The sequence below is a fragment of the Lepisma saccharinum genome, chromosome 12 (genome assembly GCF_977018435.1).
Source record: "Lepisma saccharinum chromosome 12, izLepSacc3.1, whole genome shotgun sequence".
NCBI classification, from domain to species: Eukaryota; Metazoa; Arthropoda; class Insecta; order Zygentoma; family Lepismatidae; genus Lepisma; species Lepisma saccharinum.
The window spans coordinates 22,767,560-22,785,168 of record NC_139240.1 but is presented as its reverse complement, the minus strand read 5'-3'; the positions used below and the strand labels follow the sequence as shown (position 1 = coordinate 22,785,168).

Below are 17,609 nucleotides of genomic sequence, written 5' to 3'. Positions count from 1 at the left end.
TTCACCAGCAAATCTTGTATCACATCCATTACCCTTTAACACAGCACTATCACGACAAACACTAACACCTTAATAAATAATAAACACGAAGCCAACGACTACACGCATTCAGTTTCACGCGCCAAACTTCTGTTGTTGTGCTCCTGGCTCAGAAAGAAATTCCCTATGAATGATAAAAAAAAATCCCTTTCCGAGCTCGAAATGACAGGTTTTTAAAAGTTCGAATCATTGCAGGTCAGAGCCAGAATTTTATTTCGGGATGGGGATCATCCCTTATTAGCAGCCGCCACATAAAGTTGAAACAGTGGGGTTAGAAGTCCTGAAGATGAATCTCAGATTATTACAACGTATTATGCAAAGTGTTTAATCCTGCTAATGAAGTAAAATTAATTATCACTATACACTTTTTAAATTAGATATTTGTAGGATTTCGGGGAGGGGGGGTTTCAGCCCCCCCGAGTCCTCCACCTGGTTACGTGCCTGATGTGTTTTTTTCGTTTATGTTTAATTCGATCATCTTCATCACTATTAATCTAAACAGGCGGAATATAGCAACTTAAATTAACTAATATATATAATTTATTTTTCATATCTTTCCCTTTAAAAAATATTCAGTTCCGTGAAAGAAGTATTCTCGCTGCTTTTGAAGATTAGAGAGGAGAAACAATCACTATTTTTGTAAATACAAGGATTGGGGGGAGTCAGCAAATAGGTGCTTTAATTTCTTAAGCTTTGAATTTTAATTCAGTTTGCTTCATCTTCAATATTTAAGTTTTTCCCTTTTGATAAATTTATGTTCAAGTAACAGAAATCAGCAAGACAGAAGCAAATGTAAAGTGAAAATTAGCGTAGAATTGGTTTGCCCATGTTATTCAGTTTTCCTGTTCTTCGCACTCTACCGGGTATGTTTTCCCTATTCAGCGGAGGGAATGAAGAGGCTCTGAAGGTTGAGAGTGCGACCGGTGGACTCTCACAAGAAGGAGCTTACCCTGGGCACGGAATCACCGCGCCTGAAAAGCAATGTTTCCTCCCCCTCTTTCCTTTCTCCTCCCTCCTCGCCAAGGGTTGCAAGGGAAGCGGGAGGAATGACGTCAGGGTGAGATTCCCTGTAGACATTCCACTGGCTGGAGAAAGGTTCCCGGACATTCGGCGGCAAACGATTGGAAGTATTCGCGCGCTGGAAGCAAGGAAATGTATGCATCGAAATTGGTTTGGAAGAAAATTGGGAAGAAATGTGTATATATATACATTTTTTTTAAAAAAAAAAGAAATACAGCCGGGTCATCTGCTATTACCTAGATGACCCAGAGTATACGCCGCTGATTTGTATATGTTTCTCTATTGTTGTTTTAAGTCTACTTGCTGCACAGACAGACTATTCGGTACTGGATCTATATTTTAAACTAGAATCCGAAGCAACGTGCCTCCACCGGGTGTTGAGCCCGGGACCCCTTGATTACAACATCCTGTTTAAGAACAGATATTAATGACATATAAGTTCTTAAAATACGCGTATGTGTTAACATAACTTATGACAGCTGAATGAAAGGATAAGTTTTTCCTACATCCTGCCAATCACTGAAAGTTTAACAACATTAGTAGAAATATTACTTGAGGCATGCACAGTGGCAACGATTAGACGGGGGGGGGGGGGGGTGTAGAGGAACAGTTGCCCTCCCACTATGCTAAACCTTATCTCCCAAGGGAAACCCCCAGTTTTGACACCTTGTCCCATCAGTTTTGGAACTCAATCGCCGCCACTGAGTATGCATCGCATAAATATTTACAGTAATATCATATAATCTTATATTACGTTATTACAACACTTCGTATTCGGTAAATAAAAAAGAAAACATAATCAGGAAGGGGTGGGATTTGAACCTACGATGTTTCGATCTTGACGAAAACAGTAAAAAATGAAAAGTGTTGTCATCTAACCAACTACTCCAGGAGATTTCTAACGAAAACCTCAGTAAAGCACGTTGATCTCAGTTGAAGAAACCTTGTGCCGGAGTTTCGAACCATTTTTCGCCAATAACCAAGGAAAAGACACACTTTGCAGAATCGTTTGGTGTTGTGCAAGGTATCTTTCATAAAAATTTCGTATAAAATCATCATGAATTTGCCTCCTTGCATTCAAATGTGACGGCAATTCTTTCCAAGTGGATGAGAACTTGTTCAGTGTTTCAAAATGCACATAAATTTACCTCTTTTCAAATTCAGAGCGAGGAATCTTGAAATATTTTCAACATTCGTATTTCTACTTAACATTTTTTTGTCTACTCATGTATTTTATTCGTGCTTTAGGGTATCTTTACTTTATGGAATGTGAAAGAATGAAAAAAAAATTCACGAGCGTTTTCATTCAGGAAGAAGAAATGTTGCAAAGTTGGCTACTCTTAGTTGGCTCTGAAGCGCTATGCTGCCAAATTTACGAATTCCGGACTTTGAAATTTTTCAGGGCGGTCAAATAAGAAGTTGCGAAGTGTACAAATGCTTCACCTACGTCTATCTTTTTGTGGTCTTCGATTAAATTGCAGTCGTAATTCGCGGGCGTGCTCTTATAGGTGGAAAGGAAATGCTGGACGAAGGCATTCGCAATTGCCTCGTCATCGTCTAGTGTAGTGTCATTGTATTTGAGGGGCATGGACGTATTATTCCTCCCTTTATTTTGGACGAAGGACCAAAAGTGTCTAAAATCGAGTTTTATATAATTTTCTGTTTCTGCTATGTAATTCCTGTAAGCTTTTTCAATTTGCCTTTTGGTTATTTTGCGGAGAGTTTCAAACTGTGCATGATGAAAGTTGGTATTACCAATTCCACGTTTCCATTTCTTATGGTGGTGGGATTTGCTTTTAATGTTTTTAATTATGCCACTGGTGAACCAACTAGGATATCGTGCTGTTATGGATTTCTTTCTGTACGGGACGGTGACTTCGAAAACTTTATCAAGATTTTCGTAAAAGGTATCAAGCACGTCATTTACATTCTTTTGATTGGATATTTCTTCCCAGTTGATGGTAGCAATTTCACGGTACATTACTTCAAAGTTTGCTTTTTGTAAATTACGCATGCTAATTGTTTTCTCTTTGTTTGCTTTAACATGTTTCGTAACAAAGAATTCGATGCTAAGTTGGGGGTGATGTTCATCCTCCGGTACTAACGTTTCAGTTTCTTTACAGACCGACACGTTTTGGATGTTAGTCAGAACTAAATCTAGTGTTTTGTTGTTGGTGTTTAACACATTGTTTACACTACTTAAATTGTAGTAAGACATAAAGTTGGAGAGAGTTTTAGTTTTTTGCGAGCCTTTGCTGAAATCATAATTAGAACCTGTTACTTCCGGCAAGTTAAAATCACCTACGAGGAGTATGCGTGAACTGGGAAGGTATACAGAATAAATCGCTTCATAAAACGCTTCATAAATTGAAATAGTACACAAGGGTGGGAAATATACTATGCATATATACAGAGACATAATATCATTAATGACAGTTTTTTCGAGGACACATTCAATTGGTAGGTCAGCTAATTCTATGGTGGTTGATCTGAATTTGTTTTGAATTCCTAAAATAACCCCCCCCCCCTCCATCCTTTTTTCCCAAGGTTTTCATTTTCCGTTCACATCTAGTTACGCCATATCTGTCATCAAACAGTTCATTGTCCCTGATGCCAGGTACCAGCCAGTTTTCGACTACAGCCACTGCAGCATAGTCGTTGGCAAAAAACGCTTTGAGAGAAAGTCCTGATTTTTGTACGGAGTCCTCGGGTATTTTGAAATGCTAGATTAAATAATGCTTTACTCACCGTCTCTTTCCCTTTTTCTGGGGATGACCGTTGACTGCCTGTCCATCATTGGGTGGAATGACCTCTCTCCCTATTGTTGTTCCTCACCCTCGGGTCCCAAGGGGGGGGAGAGGGTGGATGTGGATGGTGAACGTTGCTTCGGTCCCTGCCCTCCTGCTGCTCCAGCTGTCGTCGCGGCCTCCGATGGAGGCGCGGAAGGGGTAGGTGGAATTCCTTTGTCACGTTGACGAGAGACAGGTACTTCGTCCGGTTGCATACTCTCCAGGTCGCCGAGTGTGTAACGCCTCCCGTCGATGAACAGATACCGAAACTGCAGGTACGCATACTTTCTTTGTTTCCTGGCCTCGATCATGTGGTACTGCAGCTTCTTCCGTTCTTCTCGAACCTTGGCAGAGTAGTACTGCTCCAAATAAACACGGCTTCCTTTCAGTTCTTTGCTGTTGCGTAACACTTCTTCTTTCTTTTTGTCCGACAGAAATTTGCATATCACAGGTCTGTTCTTGTTTCCTTGCTTCTTCCCGAGACGATGCACACGATCGAGATCGAGCTCACCGAGGGACACTTTGAGCTTTCCTTCGATCAGTTCCCAGATTTTTGCCTCGGTCATGGCATACGATTCGCGATCTTCTTCCTCGATGCCATGAAACACGAGATTTTGCCTTCTCGACCTGTTCTCTTAGTCCTCAACACGACATTCTAAAAACTTACAATATCCCTGTAAATCACTCACTTTGTCTGCCAACTTATCCATATCCTGTTCCATGCTTGTGACTCTGTCCACCAGCTTGGTGACAGTATCTTTCATTTCCTTGATTTCATTCATAATAGCCTCGTTCGAACTTTGGAGAGACTTGAGGATATCACGGATGTCACTTAACTTGCTTCTGTCTACTTTCGGGGGACCGGGGTTTAGCTCAACGCCGCCAACAATTAATATCGTCAGTAACACCAAGCTGTAAGCTTGATAACATTTCGACGGTTTAACACTGTCACTGGAGGATTCTTGTCATATCTTGAGGAAAGATCTCGATGCACAGAAGAGTCCGATCCATGCTCGGTACACGGCCAACGACACACCCATTTCCGCCAATGTCAGGTAGCGCACCCCGCAGCTAGGACCTCAAGAAAACACGCTCGCATTCTTCGCAGAGGAGTTGCTTTCGTATGAGTGAAAATAAGGTGGAAAGTTCATGTAATGAAATTCCGGAAACGGCTTTGTTGGCGAGTTATTGACGTTTGAAAATGTGGGAAAATGATTTTCCGAAGTGAATAATGGCAAAATGGGTGGAGAGAAGTTGTCGGTGTTGGGCGGTCCACTAAGAAATTGGGTACGCTCTTGTCAAAAGACCACGCGGCAATGTTGTGCAATGTCGGTACAAGGGATTCCCCAAAGTATGTGAACGAAGATGTTGACGGGAGTGGGGTGGGTATGCGTTCTGCATGAGCTCGTATTGACTAAAATTGATAACAATAAACTTTATTGTGATTGATTATCTTAGGTATGTCGGCTGTAAAAATGGTATAGAAAAGAGGGGCTAAAATGGATCCTGTGGGACACCAGTTTCCAATGGCAGGGAGAGAGAGAGGGGGCATGGAAGCATTTGTGTATACTCTCTGTTGTCTGTTGTTCAGATACGATCTAAACCATTGGAGAGCAAGAGGTGAAAAATTGTAGTATTTGAATTTGCTTAAGAGCAGGTTCACTGTCAAAAGCTGTAGTGAGATCCAGTAATACTAATGCTACTGTCATTCTCTTCTCTATTGATCGTAATAAATCGTCGGTGATTTTAAGTAACGCCGTTGTCATGCTGTTTGAAGGACGGTAACCGGATTAACATTTCAGAAGCAGATCTAGGTCATTAGCGTGCTTGCGAGTTTGATTGTAAACAAATTTTTCAGTGATTTTGGAAAATATAGGTAAGAGACTTATTGGCCGGAGGACATTCAGGGGCGTTATTACTTTTTCTTTGGTATCGGAACAACACATGCTGTTTTCCAGTTTGCCAGGTATTGTCCAGTCCAGAATGAGAAATTTACGATGTGCGTCAGGGGACGTAAGATGTGCGGTAATAATAGTTTAATCAATTTTATGAATATTCCATCATTACCAGAGGCATTGGATGATATTTTGTTTATTGCTTTCATTGTCTCGTTTCGATTTATTTCTTGCAGGTGGAAACTTTGAGCACTTTCGTTAAAAGTGTTACGATCAAAGAAGTCTCGAGTTATGTTAACGGCATCTTCTGAAACATCCATTTTGCTGCATACACTAGAAAAATGTCAGTTATTTGAATCCACGTTTCTCAAGTCGGATGGTATCTCATTGATATTTTTACTTTTTACTATATACACCCCACGTTTTTAATTTTTTCCACAACTCTTTGCTGTTATTGTTGCAGCGGAGGTGATGACTAAAATAGGCTTTCTTTTTCTGCTGTTGTACCGAGGTGATAAAGTTTCACAGTTCTTTGTAGTAGCCCCAGTTTGCCTGGGTTTTTGTGCGCTTATATTTTATTAGGATATTGTCATGGAGCTTCATAAGTAGTTTTGTATTTTCAGATATCCAGCAATTTGTAATTTCTATGGCATTCATCTTTACGAGTACTTACAATCTTGAAAGCATTGTATAGAAAGTGAAGGGTGAAGGGTAACATGTATTTGTGCCTAACAAATGTTATTGGAGCAGACATAGTGTGTAGCTGAATATGTTAAGCGAATGCAACAACTAAATCATTTGAGGCATCCTTCAATTCTGACTACTGTGAATGAATTACTTACAAATGTTGAACCCCCAGACTGGTTCCCTGCCTGCAAGAGACTTATGAGTGTAAGACCAGAGTTTAACCTTGACCACTGTGGTCAAAATCAGGCAAAGCCAGACCGGCTCGGTAGCTCAGTGGTAGAGCAATGGCATGGAATGCCAGACCTGGGTTCGAGTCCTGGTGGAACCTGCATTTTTCGATGAAAGTTCTACATAATAACATACTTGTATTTACTTTTTCAAGAGTACATCACCAACAACAGTGTATTTTACTCTCCTTTCATTTCATTGATTTGCACATGTCAGTCATTCTCATTATTTACCCAGAAAGTGATAATACATTTGTATCATATTTTTTTCAGCTACCTGATCAAGAACTATGTGGAGGAACAGATACAAGATGTCCCAAGGTCAGTTCCACATTTGCCAGTGTCTGCAGGAAACTTAAGTGAACAAGAGCAGCCAAGAGAAATTGCAGAATGTATCAGTAGAGAAGAAAGTGTTGAGACTGAACCTTCACCAAAAACCCTTCCAAGCAAGATATATGTTGATGGTTCCAGAGCCAGTAACAGGAGAAAGCAATGTATAGGACCCATCTCCAACAACACTTTCTCTGCCAAAGGAGATTTGATAACCCATGAACGACAGATGCTTTTTAATTGTTCAGTTTCCAAGAAAAGTTTTATCCATGAAGCTGAGCGTAATACATTTATGAGTGTTCACACAAAAAAGAAACCTTTTAGTTGTTCAATTTGCAAAAATAATTTTGCCCGTAAAGGTCATCTTAATGAGCACGTGAGAATTCACACTGGAGAGAAGCCTTTCAATTGTTCAATTTGCAATAAATATTTTGCCCATCAAGGAGATCTTAATAAGCATGTGAGGGGTCACACTGGAGAGAAGCCTTTCAATTGTTCAATTTGCAACAAAAATTTTACACGTAAATTTCATCTTAATGAGCATCTGAGGGTTCATACTGGAGAGAAGCCTTTTAATTGTTCAATTTGCAACAAAGATTTTGCAAATAAATATAATCTTAATGTGCATCTGAGGGTTCATACTGGAGAGAAGCCTTTTAATTGTTCAATTTGCAACAAAGATTTTGCACATAGAAACCTTCTTAATCTGCATGTGAGGGGTCACACTGGAGACAAGACTTTTAATTGTTCAATTTGCAATAAATATTTTGCCCGTAAAGGATATCTTAATAAGCATGTGAGGTGTCACACTGGAGAGAAGCCTTTCAATTGTTCAATTTGCAACAAAGATTTTGCACATAGAAGCCATCTTAATCGGCATGTGAGGGGTCACACTGGAGAGAAGCCTTTTAATTGTTCAATTTGCAATAAATATTTTGCCTGGAAAGGACAACTTCATGTACATATGACTGTTCACTCAAAAGAGAAGCCTTTCAATTGTTCAATTTGCAACAAAGATTTTGCACATAGAAACCAACTTAATCAGCATGTGAGGGGTCACACTGGAGAGAAGCCTTTTAATTGTTCAATTTGCAATAAACATTTTACCCGTAAAGTAGGTCTTAATAACCATGTGAGGTGTCACACTGGAGAGAAGCCTTTCAATTGTTCAATTTGCAACAAAGATTTTGCACATAAACATAATCTTAATCAGCATCTGAGAGTTCACACTGGAGTGAAGCCTTTCAATTGTTCAATTTGCAATAACTATTTTACCTGTAAAAGAGATCTTAGTGTACATATGAATGTTCACTCAAAAGGGAACCCTTCTAATTGTTGAATTTGCAACAAAGTTTTTGCTCCTAAGGGCCAACTTAATGCGCATGTGAGCATTCACAGAACGGAGAAGCTTTTCCATTGTTGAATTTGCTAAGATCTTTTGTCTTGAGGTGTTCACTTAACGTACACATGAAGCTTGCCAGTCAAGAGTAATATTTTAAATGTTGAATTTGATTAAATGTTTTGGATATGAAATTGAATTTGCATATGTGCATTCATGCTAGACAGAAATCTTTAAATTGTTCAATTTGTAACATTTGTTTTGTCTGGCAAGGCATATGAGTATGTTTCATCTCAAAAGAGAAACTGAATTTGTGACAAGATTTTCCTGTAAAGATTACTTCAGAGTACATATGGGGACACACACAAGAAAGGGAAATCTATTAATTGTTTAATTTGAATCAATTATTTTGTCTACAAACACAAAGTTATTATGCATGTGAGGAGATTACACACCAAACAGAAGTCATTAGAGAAGTATTGCAAACAATGATCTGTATTGAATATTTAGAAATCATTCCATGAGTGTTTCTAAATGGATTTCTAAGTAGAAATCTCTTGACTCTGTGCACATCTCACATGCTTTAGGATCTTGAGATCTGCATAATCAGAATCAATTGTATGCACATCAGGAGGAATGTCTCTATATATACAGCAGGGATCTCAACCATTCTTTCAAACATGTCACCAGTAGTTGAAAGATAATACCAATATTTGATTTTTAATAGACAAACCATTTCTTATGACTATTCCTTATCCAAGAATCCAAACAGAGAAGGAAGTTGTCATAGCAGGCACTTTCCCCTGTATGTTGTGACCATTGTGGATAGGGATTTTATTGGCCTGAGCTGAGCACATTGTCACGTATGTACACATGATCATGTTTCAGCAGATTACATAATACAACATGTTAAAATGATATTTATAAACCACTGATTGTAGCTCTTAAAAAGATGTTTCTCTCACTGAAAAAAAATAATATTGTAACATTTAACTTGAACTTCAAATTGGTGAATTTAATTTTCATCTTTTTGACTTTTTTCCAGATGTGCTCCTAAATTTGAACAATATCAACATTCCTACAGAACTGTTTTCACAGTCATTGCCAGAACAATGGTTGCTGCTTGATAGTGACCACACACACTTTCCCTTTGCATTAATTTTTGGACGAGTTTGACAACTGCACTACGAACAATTGGCCAGCCACCTCTCAGTGTGTCTTCAGTTGAAGAGATGTGCAACTTTCCTTGCACTCTGTTCACCACAATGTAAGCTACTGTTAATGTGTTCTTTGATCAGTGGCATCTTGGTTCACTGCATAACAAGGAACAAACATTTATGAATAGCATGCAACACAACAATGGCAGTCTTTATGCTTAACATTGAATAAATTGTTAATGATTCAAGACTTTGTTAAATGGATTTCACCATTCTCTTTGCCAGAATATATCACATGATTTTGATGTGTCACTTGCCCCCTATTCCGATTGAAGACGTTAAGTTGAGTTCAAGATGTTGTATAAGGATGATGCAAGTTGTCTTCCAGTTACTTCATATGTTTCCACTCATGTACAGTGATATCCAAAGAAATTATTTCGGTTATTCCACACTTTTGAATCACACTGCATTTGTGATTAAGTTTGTGTTTGTTTTAGAGTTACTCTGAGTGAATGAGAATGGATATATTGTTTTATGCATGTTGAAGAATTCTGTAAGTTATAACATGTAATTCGAGTATATTTGAAAAATTTCCATTCTTGAGAAATCACCATATAATTTCACTGATATATGTGAACTGGCAGAACCTTAAAAATAAGTTTTGTTTTCTATTTTGCACTCTGTATGTAATATCCTGTCTTTTTATAATGAAACACTATATATGATTGTATTATTTGTTTTATTGTGAATACTTGAGAGGATTGGTGTTGAAACACATTTGTAAGTATTCATCACAATGAGAACCCTTTTAAATCCCAACTTTAAATTTCCACATATTATTTACATATTAGGTTTCACATGAAGGGGAAGTCTTTTAATTGTTTAATTTTGAGGATAGATGTTACCCATGAATATTCTTATTACAAGGTAACAAAAAGAAGTTCTTGCCGTTTTAGAGCAGTGATAAACAAAGAGCAATACAGTGAACTGTATGTACCTTTAGGTTTCAATGTAATCTCCATCAGCATCCAACACCTTTTGCCAACGTTCTTGCAGCTGCACAATACCCTGGTGATAAAACTCGGTGGGCTTGGATGCAAATAAGTCCGTGAGTGCGTTCCACAGGTCTCCCTCATTTGCGAACGATCTCCCACGGAGGTGGTTGTCGACGGAATGAAACAGGTGGTAATCTGTTGGTGCAAGGTCCGGTGAATATGGTGGATGGCACAGTGTCTCCCAGCCAAGTTGCTGAAGGGTCTCCCGGGTCCTCTTTGCCACATGTGGCTTGGCATTGTCGTGGAAGAACAGCACACCCTTGTGATTCTCCAATGCCGGCTCCTTCTGCCGCAATGCATGGTGCACCCTTTGCAACTGTTGAGAGTAGGGGTCAGCAGTGGATAGAGTATAACCTTTCATGGGTGCAGAGGTGGTCTTGAGGTGTGAGGAACAGGGTCACGTGGCGACTACCAATGTCTGGTATGCTTGGGAGTGTCATAGAGGACCCACTTTTCGTCACCAGTGAGCAAGCGATCAAATATGGGTGTGTTCAGGTGCCGAGTGAGCAAGGACAAACAGGCTGTCACTCGTTGTTACTTGTTGGCTGCCTACAATGTGTGAGGTACCCACTTGCTTAACTTGTTTGACTTCCCTATCCCATGCAGGTGCAGTCTGACTGTTTCAGCGGAAACATGGAACCTTTCTGCAAGTTCATCACATACTAGACTACTGTCTTCCTCGATGGCTGCTTTCAGGGCCTCGTCATCCAACACATGTGGTCGTCCGTCCACTGCGAGGTTAAACGCTCACATCTCCCGAACGGAATTTCTGGAACTAATGCCTGGCAGTGCGTTCGTTCACGGCATTCTCCCCAAATGCCTGGCAAATGAGGTGACTTGATGCGGCAGCTGACAAGCCCACTTTAAATTCATACAACAAACACACGCGAACAAGCTGCTTCGATACCTCCAATTCTCTTCGACTCTGGATGAGCTATGACTACTGTGTGTGCGCAACGTGTCTGTATTACTGACAGTCGATGGTCAGACTAACTCCCGATTGCTTGGCAGGCACGTGCATCATTTCGTTTCCTCTCTGTGAGCACACGATTAATGGGACATCAAAAACGGCAAGAACTTTTTTGGTTACCTTGTATACATGTGAGACTTTACAATGCAGAAAGGTATATTTTGTTTCTTTATATATTTTACATATTTAAATAATACCCTTACAAATATTTATTTACATAAAGGACCCTGATACTCGGCTTTCTACGGTTTACAAGGTCCTATTCAATATGTAGATTAAGCCGAAACTTTGGCTATTTATCATTATCAGACAATTCAAGATTACAATTAATAAACAATATTTTTACTGCGTATACTCACAATAATAAACTACGACTTCATTCTAATGTATCAAGTATTATTCTTCTTTCACATGCACTCACACTAACACTAAACACTGGTAAGTACTTGTTCTCCTCTTCATTAGATTATTTCTTCTTGCTTTATACACGCGTTAAAGCTGGATCTGTTCCTCACTAACTCGTTTAGTAAACTTTATATGGATTCCTTCTTCTGATTACGATCACACAAAAGTATATTTTATGAACGTAATCTTGTCTGTAAAGTACCTTAGAAACAAGACACAATACTAAATTGTCTAGGTCTTGTTCAATTTCAAGTCCACGCGAAAAAAGACCTCTAAAACAGTATTAATTAATACACACCGTACACTCCAATTACTTATTCGGCACAAGCTCACCATGCGGACTCACTAAGAAAACCGTTGGCGCTCTCCTGCCGGTTTTGTTCCTTCTTTTTCTTTTTTATCTTTCAACATACCGCCAACCAGTGTTGATCGAACAATCCATTGACACCGAGGGGAGCAATTTCTTTGCATAAGGAGGGTGGCTTAAAATATTGGTTACAACTTCATAGCAAAATAAATTCAAATGAAAAAATGTGACCTGCACACAAGGAGAAAGGGCTGTATGATACAAAAATTATCAATTTTATCTTCCTATAGTATCATGTGTAGTTTCTGTAAAGAAGTTTCAACAAAATGAATGAATACTTTACTTGAACCTCAGATTTATTGAATACCATAATTAGGACAAAGTTGAGACTACTTCCAATAATCTTATAGTCCCCCCTCCCCCTTGATCGTGATGGTACAATACTGTAACAATTATACACATTCAGAACATTTATACATAGTGAAATACAGTGTGTCGCAAAACTCTTTCAACAACGCTTGGGTGCTGGTAGATATCATAAAAACAAGTAACTTTTCCCCATAAAGTTTACTTCGAAAGGGCTTAGTTTCTGCGCTATAAGCGCTTAAAATCTATCCTGTACCTATGCAACCCAACATATCAAACGCTTGCTCTGACATAACTACCAGGGGCGCGTGGCAGGTTTGCCACTAGCGTTCCTCGTTAAGAGAGACGACTTGAAAACAACAACTTGGTAGTCTTGCCTGAGCAAAATCCAAAACATTAATGATACTTTCGATGTTTTAAGAAGCATTGACAGTATTTATAAACTGACCAAGACAAATAATGAGCAGACTCAAATTCAAGATAACTCACTCATTCTAAAACATCTTCATAGTTGATTGATTGATTTGGTTTATTTTAATTCGCTTTTCTGCCACCTTTAGCTAATCGCGAAGATGAGGATGATATGATGAAATAACAAATGACACCAATGTCTAGGCCAGGATTTAAATCTGAGACACCTGGCACCGTAGCGAGCTGTGCTAACCACATCACCACGGAGTGTTTCGTGTATCATGCAATATCAACAATTGTAAGGGACACGTTTGATAGGAGAAATCCACGAACGAACAAATGTAAACATGATGTGTTTGTTGCCTCGTTTCGAACATGCAGACTGCAATGTTATTACAATTTACTTTAAAATTATTTGCAATACTAGGAATATGCGAATTAAAAACTCTCTCTCTCTCTCTCCCTCTCTCCCTCTCTCCCTCTCTCTCTCTCTCTCTCTCTCTCTTTCTCTCCACTCAAACTGGTTCATCTTGAATGTACTATTAAAGAAGTTGTAGGAAGAAATTAATATTTCATTGAACGGAATTACATTGTGTTCGGTACAAACTGCCTGTACTAGTTTGTTCCGCACTTAACGATATCGCTTGATATTGGTACATCAAGAGAAATCCTCGTAATTTACACTCTTTGCATGTGTGGGAATTAGTTTTCTCATTTTGTGTCTTTGCTTCCCATTCTTATCATCGAACGTGAAAAAAAAATATTCGAAAGGAAACCATTAAGTACACGTCATAAATTGTACATATTTATCATTCATTGTAGCAACTTGATATCAACATTGAAATGTAAGAGTAACATTTTCGGAAGGCACCAAAATGTCAACTTTTAGTTCACCCTAGGAACCACGTTTTTTAGCAAACGAGCGAGATTCTGTCATCTAGATGAATTTCCAGGATAATTCTCATGAATTTCTATTCTTCTCATTGTACATCATTTTCACGTCCTATCTCACGTGTCCCTTGCAATTGTTGATATTGCATGATACACGAAACACTCCGTGGTGATGTGGTTAGCTCAGCTCGCTACGGTGCCAGGTGTCTCGGATTTAAATCCTGGCCTAGACATTGGTGTCATTTGTTATCACCATATCATCCTCATCTTCGCGATTAGCTAAAGGTGGCAGAAAAGCGAATTAAAATAAACCAAATCAATCAATCAATTATGGAGATATTTTAGAATGAGTGAGTAATCTTGAATTTGAGTCTGCCCATTATTTGTCTTGGTCAGTTTATAAATACTGTCAATGCTTCTTACAACATCGGAAGTACGATTAATGTTTTAGATTTTGCTCAGGCAAGACTACCAAGTTGTTGTTTTCAAGTCGTCTCTCTTAACGAGGAACGCTAGTGGCAACCCTGCCACGTGCCCCTGGTAGTTATGTCAGAGCAAGCGTTTGCTATGTTGGGTTGCGTAGGTACAGGATAGATTTTAAGCGCTTATAGCGCAGAAACTAAGCCCTTTCGAGGTAAACTTTATAGGGAAAAGTTACTTGTTTTTATGATATCTACCAGCACCCAAGCGTTGTTGAAAGAGTTTTGCGACACCCTGTATATGTTTTCTGCAACAACTATACTACATCAGGGTGGCTAATTATGCGTGAATTCTATGTAAAGAATTGCAACTTTTGAAAATCCAAATGAATTCATACATTTACAAATGCCCCAAGGTAAGTTTTTCACAGTTTAACTTTTATTTTTATCCAGGAAGGAAACAAATGAAAACTACGTTGAAAATCTAACAGAATTCTCTCTCAATACATTTACTTTGTTAGTGCCCTTTGTAGAACAATCTATTATTGCATGATGTCATGAAGTTGATTGTGTAAATTTGAGTTTGAAATTCTTATAATTAACAATTTTTTGTAGAATAGTATATTCCGTAACATTTATTACTTCTGTTTGTAGATGTATTTGAAGCCTGAGTATGTGGAAATTGAATCCAATTGAATTGAAAAGTATTTTTATTTGCTACAGAACGAGATTCAGACTTGAGCTGTTGTACCACCCAACTCTGGTGATTAATAGTTACAATACATATATTTATAATACTGGCATCAAATATATAACATAACATGAATGAAAATGACATAAATGAAAAAAATAAAATTTTAAGAGAATGCAATGACATACATTAACACACACATGCACACCCATACACACATATACATAAGCAATTTCCAAATTGAGACTAAAATAGCATGCACACAGTTTGAAATATTCGTTCTGTCAGATAATTGTTTGCAAATTACATGTTTTTACTTTACTTGATTCTTGTTGCTTATCCCTATGAGCTAATGCTCAATTGTTGTCTTTGCAATAAATATAATATGACTTGTTTGAAGTTTTTGGGTGTTGTAGCAAAAGAACATAATCGGGAAGAACATTGCAAACCTTTGCAGACCAGAGGGAGAAGGAGCCTTCGAAACTGACAGCAGAGTGGCAGGGAATGTTGATTTTTCGCCGACCTCTAGTATTGTATGGATGTATGGAATTTCTAAATGTCAGTTTCTCGTGGAGGTGTTTGCAATTTTAACTTCTTATATATTGTAGAACACTGATGCAGAAGACGTCGCCTAGACATGTTAAGAATTTTGTTTGTATTGAGCAAGGGTAAGATGTGCTGATTTATCCTGATCGAGAGAATGTAACGAATGCAAGAATTCTGTAATTTTTTGCATTCTGTTCGATATTTTACGTTGTTAATTCATGCCGTACACCACACCACAGTGAAAAAAATAGGGTATATTAGAGTTTCGATGAGAGATAATTTTGTTTCTCTAGTGAAAAAGTATCTTCTCCTGTAGAGTGATCTCATTATTGTTAGTGCTTTTGTGCACTGCGCTGAGATATGCGCTGACCAGGAAAAATTTGGATCAAAAGTAAGGCCCAGATTTTTAACCGTTGATGCATAAATTATGCTTTGGTTTTTCATTTTGATGTTAATTGTGTCATAAATTACTATTTCAAGATAATAGTTAGAGCCTAAAATTGGTAAATTAAAACTCCACACCTTAAATTGAATATATTAAACAGGGTATATACCATACCATTTCATTTAATGAAATTAGAATTTTTGGATTCAATGGAATCACACAGACCCATTAATTTGTTAATATATGTGTTTGTGTGTGGGTGGTGAAAGATGGTAATACATAATGTTGAAGTAGAGAAAGCATCAGCTTGTACCTTTGAATTTTTGGAAAGTTTGCCTTGAAAACTGGGAATTATATTAAATTTTATCATGATCCTAGAGTGGCCACCTCGTATATTGATCTAGTAGAGTTCCTCTTTATCACTTTTGAACCAAGATCTGCACAAGTAGATTTTATTTTTTACCAATACCCAGCTGCACTGTACTTTTCGGAATTTTCTTTTACTCAGATATTGTTCAGAGATCATTGTTCTTAATGCTATATGTGCTTTGAAGTGTATGATTAATATTAATCAGTTGTATTTTCATTCTGCCTATATTTTCATACTTTTTTTACGTAATGTATTTCTGAATATCACTCCCGTTCTTTAATTCTGTGCCCTAAACATGTGTTTTCACAGACACAATGATCTTTTCTTAAATACAGACAAATACAGTGAGTTTCCTTTTTAAAGAAGAAAATTGTTAATGGAATGGGGTGATGGAGTGAGTCGTGTTTCAGTCAGGACAATAGTTCGGCATGTTTTCACAGTCACTGACTGACAGCCTGTCAACCAAGGAGTGTGAGTCCATGGACATTCTAGTTCTTTGGTTGAGACAAAGAACCAAAAGGGAACACTTGTTCCGGTGGACTTCCTTCTGGAAGGTGTAGAACTCTTGAGAAATGGCATTCTGTGATTACAGATTCATATCCTGATGGTGATCTGTACTTATGTGTTTGACAGGGATGCCCACAGGGGGGGATTCATGATGTGCCTGCATCATGGGAATTTTTGGGGGACAAAATTTCATAGTTTTGCTAGAAATACTACAGGGTGGATCAAAAGTCGCAATACACCTAAATAAAAGAAGCCACTGTGGGGATAGGTGTAAGTGAGTGTTGGATATGCGTGTTGGGGGTTTGGGAAAACTTTATGATGAGGTTGATTTTGACGACCGCCATCTTTGATTCAACTTATTTTTTTTAAATGTGAAGGGGGTCGTGTGACACATAATTTTAGGCTAGAATCTTGTCGGGAATTAAATGGTGTTGTCCATTTTGACGTATCTTTATTCGTGTAGGAGTTACAAAGGTTTTCTCTTCGTTGCAGGTTATAACAATAATTAAAAATAAAAAAGAGGGGGCGTTTAGGGTTCTCGAATCAAGGTTACGTTAATTATTACACATGGATGTTCTAATGTAAGGAGGAATTTAAAATGTACCAACTTAAATGCTACACAGAATTATTCATTGTGCGAACGGTCCGAAGTTCGGCCAATGGAAAAGGATGGTGATGTTCCTTCTACATTGGTCTTCGTTTACTAGCCAAATTTACCATGAATTTATCATGAATTTAAGAATCACGAATGGGAAATCAGAAATCAGAACACTGGACACTGAAATATGTTACGAAATAATGTT

At 38.2% G+C, this 17,609-nt stretch overlaps 1 protein-coding gene across 4 annotated transcripts in view; it reads left to right on the top strand.

Moving 5' to 3' along the window:
• The window catches only part of LOC145996409 (uncharacterized), a 124,665-nt gene extending 114,659 nt beyond the window's left edge, over positions 1-10,006 (top strand). For 3 of the 4 annotated variants that reach the window (XM_083132861.1, XM_083132860.1, XM_083132862.1), the window contains exon 4: positions 6,931-8,748. In XM_083132861.1, coding sequence (XP_082988987.1) covers positions 6,931-8,326 — 1,396 coding nt within the window. In that variant the 3' untranslated portion in view covers positions 8,327-8,748. Of the gene's footprint in view, positions 1-6,930; positions 8,749-9,371 lie in introns of those variants that run through there. The other variant, XM_083132863.1, reaches the window with a different exon arrangement.
• Positions 10,007-17,609: the final 7,603 nt, after the last annotated feature.